The sequence below is a fragment of the Salvelinus namaycush genome, chromosome 27 (assembly GCF_016432855.1).
Source record: "Salvelinus namaycush isolate Seneca chromosome 27, SaNama_1.0, whole genome shotgun sequence".
In the NCBI taxonomy this organism is placed as follows: Eukaryota; Metazoa; Chordata; class Actinopteri; order Salmoniformes; family Salmonidae; genus Salvelinus; species Salvelinus namaycush.
Genome location: NC_052333.1, coordinates 27,993,743 through 28,005,285, shown reverse-complemented (window position 1 = coordinate 28,005,285; position 11,543 = coordinate 27,993,743). Strand labels below are relative to the sequence as shown.

The 11,543-nt window shown below is 40.9% G+C and overlaps 1 protein-coding gene across 1 annotated transcript; it reads right to left on the bottom strand.

Moving 5' to 3' along the window:
- Positions 1 to 260: 260 nt before the first annotated feature.
- On the bottom strand, positions 261 to 11,104 carry LOC120022083 (alpha-2,8-sialyltransferase 8E-like). Its single transcript, XM_038965898.1, has 9 exons — positions 11,022 to 11,104; positions 4,407 to 4,490; positions 4,085 to 4,171; positions 3,862 to 4,006; positions 3,643 to 3,755; positions 3,239 to 3,325; positions 1,353 to 1,470; positions 528 to 692; positions 261 to 455 (listed from the first exon to the last, which is right to left on the bottom strand). The coding sequence occupies exons 1-9, from the start codon at positions 11,102 to 11,104 to the stop codon at positions 261 to 263; spliced, it is 1,077 nt and encodes a 358-aa protein (XP_038821826.1).
- Between the last annotated feature and the right edge of the window lie 439 nt (positions 11,105 to 11,543).

Here is an 11,543-nt window from a genome sequence, read left to right as displayed (position 1 = left end):
CCTTGAGGTCCCCAGGGCCAAGTTTGGGTAACGCTGAATTAAGTCGTGTTCTAAACTGTTAGCTCTATTAAGTTGTGGTCCAAATTCAATCTCAAGTCGTGTTCACAGTATTGTCTCACCACAGAGACTGAGGGATCAGGGTGTGAATACAAGTTAGTGTGGTAGCCTCCTGTTGCCTATTCCTGCACAAGGGGCTATCAACAGGGATGTAGCTGTAGCGCCCCCTGGCTGTGGAGTTGTGGTAACTAAGGTTGTATGGGTTAGGGTGTTGGGGTCAGTGTACAGGGTCCAACATGTAGCTGTAGCGCCCCCTGGCTGTGGAGTTGTAGTAACAGCAGGAACTCTTCAGGCATTGCGTGCATTCTGCGGTTCGGACCCACGTTGTCATAGTAATGATGTGGCAAAGGATTGTGGGATGGATCCAGAGGGAAGGGCCAGAAGCCGTACAGATGAACCTGAAAGAAAGAGATAGAGACTTAGAAATCACACACGAAGACGAAAACACACAACAAACAAAATAAACACACCTGTTCACAGATCTCCAAAGCAGTGCTGGCCAGCATCAGACCAGTAGAGAGCCGTCGGGCTCGCTGCCCGCGATGACGCCAGAACCTGCCCAGCTCAAACAGGTAGTCTGGGTGGAAGAACACCACTTCTTGTTGGGGGCGGGCCTTACGGAGGGCGTGGTACACCTGGTACAGAACAAAGACTGATTAATGACATCATCACTATTTACTCTGCTCCCCCAGACCCCTTCCTTCCCCAGCCCTCCTCTCCCCCAGGATCAAAATGTTTGTTATCAATTTTGTAATTCTTAAAAATGCTACCAAGCCCAGCCCGTGGACTACTTATTGATGAAAAAAATAGGCCCGGCCCTTACCCGGTCCCGTGCCAGTTACCAGGGCTCTACCTAGTCTAATCTGGGACCAGTGGGAAGGGCTATAGGAGGATGGGCTCATTGTAGTGGCTGGAATGGCATAAGTGGAACGGTATCAAACACATCAAACATATGGAAACCACGTTTGACTTCGTTCCATGTATTCCTTACAAATGAATAATGAGCCTGTCCTCCTACAGCTAAACCCACCAGCCTCCACTGTCTGGGACTAAAAAACATGGCACTTTGATGCAGCTTCGACCAGAAGTGACTTTTCGTAACAGGTTAGCATTTTCGCTAACCATAAACCTTTTCCTAACTTTAACCTAATTCTCCTAACCTGCTACGTTAAATCTCCTAAGTTCTCCCAACCTGCTACGGGTTAAAAAATCTCTTCCAGTCGTAGCTGTATTCAAGTAGAGTGTTTTTAGGGAAACTTATATCCCCGCCTTCTCATTTCATGGTAGCAGCGCACCTTGAAGCAGGGGGCGGTCCCAGAGGCAGACGAGAAGGCGGGGAGAAGCAGATGGGCGTGACCATAGAATGACAGGACTTCTGCCAGGTGTCCAGGGTTCCGCTGGAGGTCAGTGTACCTGAGGACAGGGGAGGGGAGGAGACAGGTGAGGAGTTAGGAGACAGGTGAGGGGAGGAGTTAGCAGACAGGAGACAGGTGAGAGGCGGGGTCGATGTTAGTGGCAGTTGGACAAATGTCTAGAATCGACTTGACGTCAAGAATTTATTTGAGTTTGAAATCATGTTGGACAAGTCCGAGGAAGAGGCAGGTGAGTATTGATCATGTGTATTGACAATATAAAGGTTGTTATCAATAAAACGTTGCAATAAGGTGCAGAGCGTTCGATTTCGCTGCTGGGGGGCAAGGAGACCCCAGCTCCGCTAAAACCATTGATAACTACATGCCATTTACAAGGGATTGTTAAATATATTTTTTTAACTACACTGTATTTGGTTTTAATATCATCACCTCTTCAAGAGCATAGTCAGAACATAGTTCTGATTATTTCACATTTAGCGCTATCAGAGTTATACAGCAAGTAACTGCATGCTTTTTATGATCAGTAAACATCAATTGATCATGTATTTTCAGATATGTGAGGGTAGCCTATCCATTTGGCATGTAGCTAGCTAGCTAAGCAAACATGTAATTTAGCTTGCTTCATCAGAGATTAGGCTTTTGGAAAGAGCATGACATTGACAACTTTACCAGGAAGAGGACTTGCCAGTCGGACTACTGTCATCACCACTATAGATGGCAAACAAATACAGCCATCTAGTTCATCCCCTGACATATAGCTGGTTAACTAGCCATATTGATGTCAAATTGGCTAACTAGCTAATAACAGATCACATGGTCCATCAATCAATGTAGTCTATCATGTCTGTCAGCAGCAATTGTGATTAAACACTTAAAAACAACGTTGAAAAGGAGATAGCTAACTTTGCTAGGTAGGCCTACGTTGGTTGGAGAAAAAAGTACATTAAGTCTAATACTACCACCACTATGTTTAGCCAACTGTACAACATTTCTACCAGTAGCTTGCAAAGTAAACATTATCAGCTAATAGTACATTAGCAAATGCGCCCTTCTACTGTTCGACAGGCAGAGCCCACAAAAGGATGGGAAATTAACCTAAACCACTCATACTTGTCAGGTATATTTCACTTTAATTTGATTCCAAATCTAATTTTATTGGTTGTGTACACATTTTAATTATGTTTCTAGCCCCAACATTAAAATTCAGAAAGAAATTATTAATTGACCACAAAAATCTACATTTTGCAATGGCCATCTCAGTCTCCGCACTTGAACCCCATTGAAAACCTGTGGTTTGAATTGAAGAGCAGACAAAGGATATCAAGGATCTGGAAAGATTCTGTATGGAGGAATGGTCTATGTGGGATGGAGGAATGTCATTATCCTCACAAGGGGGGGCTGCTGGAGTATTGTAAACAGGGGATCCAATCATTTTGATCCCTATCTTTTTCAACAACAAAAAAATATTACTTGAGAGGCATTAGAAGACAAAAAGGGTCAATCAAATGCATTTGGTGTGTATTCAGAGTTGTCTCTGACTTGTGGTCAGACTCGCTCAAGTGAAACAAACTTAAACTTGCACTTTTTTTTCAATGCCGAATTGAATGTCATTGAGAAAACAGAAAGTTGTCATAATGTCTTTTTTTCTCACAAACATCCTTTCTGAATTTAAAAGTAATCCAAGAAGTAATCAGCTAATGTATCTGTAATCTGATTACAATATTTTTGCTGGTAATGTAACTGATTACGGTTTTTAATCAGATTACATGTAATCAGTTACTCCCCAACCCTGTCGATAGTGTATATACCCTTTAATGATCTGGCTAGGGTTGGCTGTTATGAGGTCTGTTTTCACTCCCACGTCGCAACTCTTGTTGATAGGAGCCAGGTTAAACCTGTCAACAAAAACACCACAAATTAGAAACGACGTTCACAGAAGATTATAAATAACATTCACACAATATTAAATCAACATTCATGACACAACATTCACAACATTACAATTAACTGAAAAAAAGGGCCATGAACAAAGCGGGTGATATACTCAGAAAGAGGTGCCGGTTTCGATAAGATAAATCAACATTCAAACACATTCACACATAACATCAACATTAAACACTACACAACAGCACTACATTACAATAGTTAACTACCAATAACATATTGATTGATCTATGTTTGCATGATTGATTGATTGTGTTGTTGCTGATACCTGATGACATAATCAGCATTGTCTATTTCCGCTCCACAGCTGCTGTTCTGCAGGATTCCTCCACTTCCCACCACGGCACAACGACTCAACGAACCTTTACTCCAGGGTACGGTCTATATATACACACACCATGCTGGTAAACCACGCTCGTGTGATGACTAACTTTGTCTGAGAACTGAAGACTTGCACACACACATGCACACACACATGCACACACACCTGAGGCAGCATCTCCCATAGTGCTTGGTCCACCTTTCTCTTCTTCCACCTGTGTATCTCGTAGGACAGACTCTGGTTCAGATTGGTGTTCTGTCTGGTCACCATCAGCCTATCAGACGCATTACAGCACGACCACAACTCTGTCCTGGGGGAGGGGGGGGGCAACAACAGGACGTTTGTTAGAGAAGATCACAAGACTGAGCAAAGTGTGTGTGTGTCTCACCTGTATAGTTCTTTGTGTGTGAGGTTGAGTCTCCAAGGACAGTCCATCAGCTCTCTCACCTCCTGAGAGAACAGGGCAATGTCCACTCTGAGACACACACACACACACACACACACACACACGGAGGAGAACTTGTTGGATCAGGATGGATGTTGGATTGTCATGTTGATCTGATCTATACTGTATGTACTAGAAGGATCTTGAAACATAGGAAGAACAAGTCAGGCAAGGGAGAAACTCTCTCGCTTTCACTCACTGACCCCAGGAAGATTAGGTGACATCATGGTGTCAGCTAATCATTCAAATTCAAAACTCCACCTACTTTTTTATAGTAGTCATGGTCACCAGTCTCTCTCTCAGTCTCCGACACTGCAACCTCTTCTGAACAGAGTGCAGGAACCCATCTCTGCAACATGCAAGCACGAACAAAGGAGAACAGTTGTTGGTAAAGCCAATCAAAAACAAGGCAACAGTAAACATGTCATCCCCCACAAATGATGCAGCACCACCTTCGTTGGGCCAATTCAAATTAAACTATACTGATAGTAAAAAATAAAAAAGTCCATTATAGTGCCATGAATGTTCTTGTATATGTTGAGTTTTGACAGTGTTTGCAAAATGTGTACCAAATTTGTTAGTTACAATATGAATATCTGGGACTGATTTATATGCATTTATGTGCCAGACCTCGCCCACGTAATTGTTTTTTGGTCAATAGCAGCCATGTTGTTTTAGTTACTAGTCTGGAAAATATTGCATTGAGAGACCTTTGTCCATAGATGCCACATATTAAGTTTCATGCAGATCGGTCATTCGGTGCCAGAAGAGTAGCGTTTTGTGTTTTTCACAAAATTAAAAATGGCGGAAAATCTATCAAGGCAGACCTTGTGTGTCTGAGGCAAATGTGTTCCTTGTGAGGAGAAAGACTTAGGTACCGAATTTCATGGTCAAACGGAGTGAGGGGTGTGACCTTTAAAGTCAGCATTTTCAGTTGCTTGTTATAGCGCCAACATCTGTATTGTATTTTAATTTTCTTTCGTATCTCTATGTCAAGATGCATCATTCGCACCAGTTTCGTCCAAAATCGGGCCTGTGCTGTCTAAGATATCGCATTTGACGAACAAACCTACAAATGTACTAACGGACAGAGACAGCCACAGTCCCCTCCGCGATTTCATCGTGGGGGACAGTCAATCCGGTTGAATACAAGTTGCAACAGGGAGAAGTCGAAGGCAGATAGAAAAAACAGAAGCGGAGAAAAAGTCTAAAAATGACCTCTTGGAGACAGTGCCTTTATATTCTAAATTGGACAGCACCAAATGTTCTGTAAACACCAGCCAGAGAGGCTTGTATGAAACCCAAATTAAAAGGTAGTGACTTTGTCATCTGCTTTCCAGAATGTCATCAATACAATGTAACATTGAATAATCTGTGTCCTCCGTCTTTGTACATCCAGTCCGGCATCAATCCCTATCAACAATATGAGATTAATCTATAAAATTCAGCTTCAAGTCTAGTGACCATACACCCATACTTGAGTGTCACAAACAGAACATGTGAAACAGAAGGATGTGTTTTACAGAAACTCCAAATATACTAAGCATTGTGTTGATCACTAAACTAAATCTCTCTTTAATCTCACCATTAGACACTAGGTGTTTCTCAATATGCATACTACCGTGCTCCACATTCTCATGCTCCGAGTACCTCACCATTCACTGAACCTTCTTCCAGTCAAGACAATGGCAACAATAGATGAAACAATATATACAAAATGCAAATGTTTTACTTCATAATTATCAGCTAGATATGTGAATCGTAATAATATAGCTAGCCAGATAGTTACAGGCAAAAATTACTTAAAACCAATATGCAAGATAGATGTACATTTTTTGTAGGTAGCTAACTAACAGTACTTTGTGGCAATCTGGCTAGCTAACAATACTAGTAGCTAGCCAGTTAGCTCTATTTACTTACTATGGGCTTGTGATCTATGGTACGTACAGTAGGCAGGTAAACATGCCAAGATTAACACAGCATGTATTTATTAATGTTTCAAGATAAAATATTGTAGTCAGGCAAAATATGAGATTTGAATAGGCAACATTTAATTCTGAAGTCGGAGTGTATTTTCTCTCACTTCAGCTCAAATAATGGCCGCCATTGATTTAAAGAAATGTTTAAAAGAAGTGTAATTTTTTAAGTAGTTGCATCATATTTCTTTGCGTGCTTTTACGTTGAAATAAATATGTACAAATGGAGTACGCATTCAAGAAATCCCTTCCACTCTCCTTTTCTCATACTCTGATTTGGACTCATCCCTCCCATGCTCCAATTTGCGTGCTCAGTGTACAGTAGTATGCATTTTGCAAAACACCCATAGTAATGAAGCTGGTTGATGCTTCACACATTTAAAAAATATATATATAATATGACTGTAACAGGATTTACTCCAAAATATGAATTTTATCTTCTATAAGTATAATAAATACAGACTTCAAAAACAGGTAGAGTTAAAATGTCTAAAACAAGGATAAAAGTAAAATGGAGAGGAGGTATAAAAGATGCAAACCCTCCAGACATCATCCTTGCCTAAAAACTGACAACCATGGGAACCCAGCAAACAACAAATGTTCCCATGACTTTAGAGAACATTCACTTAAGAGTCATTAGGTCATTTCCCAAGGTTTTCATAGGAATATACCAGTGATGTGCAAAGACTGTTTCCAAACAGAACTTACCTAGAACATGGTTGCTATTTCCTCAGAATAAGATATTGTCATAGACACGTTTCCTGGGAAGATTGGTGGAAAAAGTACTATATTGTCATACTTGAGTAAAAGTAAAGATAACTTCATAGAAAATGACTCAAGTGAAAGTCACCCAGTAAAATACTACTTTACAGAAAGTTTAAAAGTATCTGGTTTTAAATGTACTTAAATACAGTGGTGAAAAAAGTACTCAATTGACCCTTCGCTAAGGCCCGCCCCAGTTTGAGAAAACCAATCGCAGCGCTCCAATGGATAGCATCCGTTGTCGAGTCCAACACCTTGAACAAGGGGAGGGCCATCCATTTTCATTTCAAAGAGGTCAGATTTTCTCCACGCAACCCTTATTACAAATAACATTCACTCCCTAATTTCAGTCAGGGTCTGCAGTACATCACAGAGCAAATATGGATAATTGTTACTTCTTTCAAAAGAAAGGCAAAAATAAATAAAAAAAGCTAGCAGGTTGAGCATGAGCAGGCAACAATGAATGAGGTGGAGTAGCAGAACAGCCAGAATCTAAGTGCAGCAGAAGCGTTAGCCACAGGTTAGCGCAGGGTTGGTGGTAGCCAACTAGCTAGTCTCCCTCAGTATAAGGGTTTGCTAATGCTAATAAGCTAGCATTAGCACTCAGCATCCTTAAGATATTGGTTATCAGGCAGAGCTATTAAGCAGTATATGTAGTGAACGGGCAAGCTAAGGATGTTGATATAAGTCATGATATTAAGAAAAGTGTATTTGATGGATTTTGTTTCTGTAGCTAGATTGGCTGGCTAGCCACTTCAGTAGTTACTGTCTGGCTAGAGATGTAAGGTTCTGACTGAAGCACATATCTTCTGACAGTGACAGTGTCCCCCTGTGGAAGGAAGCTGAACTTTACTACAACTTGATATTTAGCCCATGTTTAAAAATGGGCAATGTTGAGGTGGTAGAACTGACTAAATGAAATTAATCATAGAGGGCTTGTAACCTATTCCATTCTACATGACTGTATGACTGTATAGGCTATGTAACTATAAATAAATAAATAAAACACAATTCATTGAATCTGTGAAATGATTTAGTTCAGCTTTTTTTGTATTTACTTTTTAAAAATGTAACTAGGCAAGTCAGTTAAGAACAAATTCTTATTTACAATGACGGCCTACCAAAAGGCCTTCTGCAGGGACGGGGTCCTGAGATAAATTTTTTAAAATAAATATAGGACAAAACACACATCACAACAAGAGAGACAACACTACATAAAGAGAGACCTAAGACAACAACATAGCAAGGCAGCAACACATGACAACACAGCATGGTACACTTAGCGACTTACTTGTCCGATTGTATAATTTGCAAGAAGTTAACCTGCAAGTAAGCATTTTGTTGCACTGTGTACTCTGTATATCATGTGTATATGAAAAAAGTAATTATAAGTGAAGGGGAGGGCAGCCAGAAAAGTGTAAGCCAGCCAGAAAAGGCATAAAAAGGTTGGATGGAAATCTGGTTACTGAGGTCTTATTCCATTCTACAGGTCAAATGTTTTGGCTCATGTCTCTTTATATTCATAGAGCCTAGGGGCTATGTCGCTCCTTATCTATCATGTTTGGAGTTGTGTTGCTCTGTTATGCGGACATCTGAGATTTTCCTGCCCTGGTTGTGTCAGTAAACAGGCATTTAAAAGAGCAATTGTCCCTAAAAAACAACTTCCCATTTAGAAAACAGCCTGTGGCATTGACATGAGTCAGGAACATTTATTCTACTGTCAAAATTTACTACAAAGGTCATAAGGTCAGTCTCGTCAAAAACTGAGTTTTGTGAGACTTGTGGTTGTGATGGCATCACAACGTAAATGAAGGTTGGGTTCGTTTCAATCCACAGCTGGCAGCAAGCAAGATATCATCAATTCAAAGTGCAGCAGCATGTGAACCGATTGTAATGCATGTGGTAAATTTGGGTTGACTTTGGATATCCCTTTAGGATTAGTTAGGGACCTTCAGTAAATTAAACAATGTACGGGACAATATGTTAAAATTCCATTAGCTCCAGATTTCAATGATTTAAAAACCTCTAACCAACTCTAAAATTGTAGAAATTCATATACAAATATTGAAAGCATTTAATGAGAAAACTAAAAGGTGTGCAGCATGAAAATAGTATCTCTTTTACATTGTATAATTTATTGACGACCCCTAACTAGCCCCAGAGATTGACTTTGGATGGCCCATCTCTGGTCTCACACCAGGCGGCTAAAACTTATTGTTGAAATAATTTGGCTAACTCTTCCCACCTGCGAACACACCCACATCAAACCACATCCTGAAACCAACTCACATTTGAATTCAGTCATGGCCGCTCGCATTTCTTAATGAACCAAATGTAAAGCAAGGCCAAATCAGGAAGTGCAGTCGCCCTTTACAACTAGCTAATGACTTGTTGCACATCGACCTTACAGATGTGCTAAGAAGGAGGAAAGATGATAACATCAGGCCGGTTGAGCACTTAGAACAGCAGCAGCCAGGGGCAACTGGTAGGTTAGAGGATGATTTAGTTCACTCAGACACAGGCCCAAAACAAGTTAAGCTACCCCAGCATTTCCTTGACTGTTTAAGATTGCAAAGAGACACACCAGACAAGAAAGAGAGACAGCAGCAGAAGAGTAGATGATGGAGAGAGACAGACAAGACAGAGACAGCAACAGAATAGGAGGACATGATGGAGAGACACCAGACAAGAAACACAGAGACAGCAGTAAGCCTGTGAAATTACTAATTAAAACAATTGTTTACTTTGACACTTTTTACTACCAGGACGAGATGGGGGGGGTATAGACAAGAGAGATGGCAACAGACAACACAGAGAAAGTGATGAGGCAAAGGAGGTGGGTACTGTTGAATCCTTTAGTCAGTTTGCCTCATTGGACAGGTCAGAGTCTGTTTGAAGTTGTTGAGTGGTATGGAGGTTTTTGGCAATACAGTGTAGATTAGAGGTCTTCACAGGTCCAAAAAGTTGGACCCGTTTCGAAATGGACCTAGGGCCTTTCCCACCCAATTATATCAGCTCTTTTTCAGATCTGATCTGATTGGTCAAAATAACAAAAAAAATATCAGAATTGGGCTGCCTGTGAACACAGCCATGAGGTTGTGAGTTGAAATCCCTGGTGAGGTCATGCTGAATAATAATAATGACTGTATAAATGAACATGCACAATGTAATCATGTATGTCAAATATGTAAGTTGAAAACACTGTGTGTTCCCTAACCTTGCCAACAGACAAAGAGCTGTGAATGGATCAGTGGTTCACTAATCAGGTCCTTGATGGGCTCTGTAACATGTCATTAAAACATTTGAGAGGGGGAGAACGTTTCTTCAGGACCATCAGGTGACATTTTAACAACTGGCTAACTCTTCCCACCTGCGAACACACCCACATCAAACCACATCCTGAAACCAACTCACATTTGAATTCAGTCATGGCCGCTCGCGTTCCCATGAAACGTGTCTAGCACATTCATATATTCTGAGAACATGGCAACCATGTTTGGTGGGACGTTGATGGAATATTCTCCTAACCATCAGAAAACTGGACACATGAATGTTCTTGCAACGTTCCATGAAATGTGTCTAGAACATTAATATTGGATATTTTGAGAACATGGTAACCACTTTCTGGGTAAGTTATTTTTTTACATTAGGGGAATGTTTTCTTAACTAAATGGCAAAACATGCTAAATAGGTCCTCATTAAGTTAAGTTTTTGCTAACATACAGAATTTTCCCCTGACTAACTGAACTGCACACTCAAACTTCAAGGGAACATTACAAGTAACATAAACATTCTCTCCTTAAAATTGTTAGTTGGGAAAATCTAATTGCATACTCATGTCCTCTCGTCTCTTCCTCAAAACCCATTGGATGAGTAAGCCAGAGGTTCCTGCCCTCTGATCTTCTCTTCCAATGGGTTTTGAGATGGAGAAGAGAGGACACGAGGTGTATGCAATTGAGATCTTTCCCCTGTGCCTCTCCCACACCTTTAATCACCTGCACATAATTAGCAGGCCAAATTAGTGATACAGCTGTCCATTATCAATTAACCAATGCCTGTCCAAAAACACAAACGCACAATACATTATTAAATTGACTTATTGGGTTGAAACACACTCACATTCACAGTATTACAAAACGTACCTTTGGTGTTGGTAGTAGTCTATGAGCGTAATAGACAGGAGAGTTCCGGAGCAGAGGAGAATGAATAGAACCAGGTAACACATTGTTACAACAGGTCACAGACTGAATGACAGCACAACTACACTATCTGTCCATCAGGGAGGGGAATAGAGGTGTGTCTGTGGGAAAATCTCAATGGTCCATGCTATCCGAGGTCCTTGGGACCTCCCTACCCCATTGAAATTTTAAATGGTGATGGTTAAGGTTTAGGGTAGGAACATCCCAAGGATTCCAAATAGCACTAACCAAATCTCAATTGCATAGTCCTCGTGTCCTCTCTTTGCCCCCTGCACAAAACCCATTGGATGAGAAAGCCAGAGGTCCCTCCCCTCTGACCATCTCCTCCTATGGATTTTGAGAAGGGGGAGAGGATGCGAGGAGTATGCAACTGAGGTGTTGTGTGTGTGTGTCAGGGTTGGGCTTAATTTGGATTTTTGGAATTGACTTCCATTCAACTCGTGTTAAAATTATAATTGAATAGGC

What these genes read in the sequence shown, in the direction of transcription:
- LOC120022083 (XM_038965898.1), bottom strand. Translation starts at nt 11,104, where the DNA reads ATGTGTTACCTGGTTCTATTCATTCTCCTCTGCTCCGGAACTCTCCTG. An exon ending in ACACACAAAGAACTATACAG is followed by an intron (nt 4,007 to 4,084) that starts GTGAGACACACA and finishes CCCCTCCCCCAG; the next exon opens with GACAGAGTTGTGGTCGTGCT. An exon ending in GGACCGCCCCCTGCTTCAAG is followed by an intron (nt 693 to 1,352) that starts GTGCGCTGCTAC and finishes GTTCTGTACCAG; the next exon opens with GTGTACCACGCCCTCCGTAA.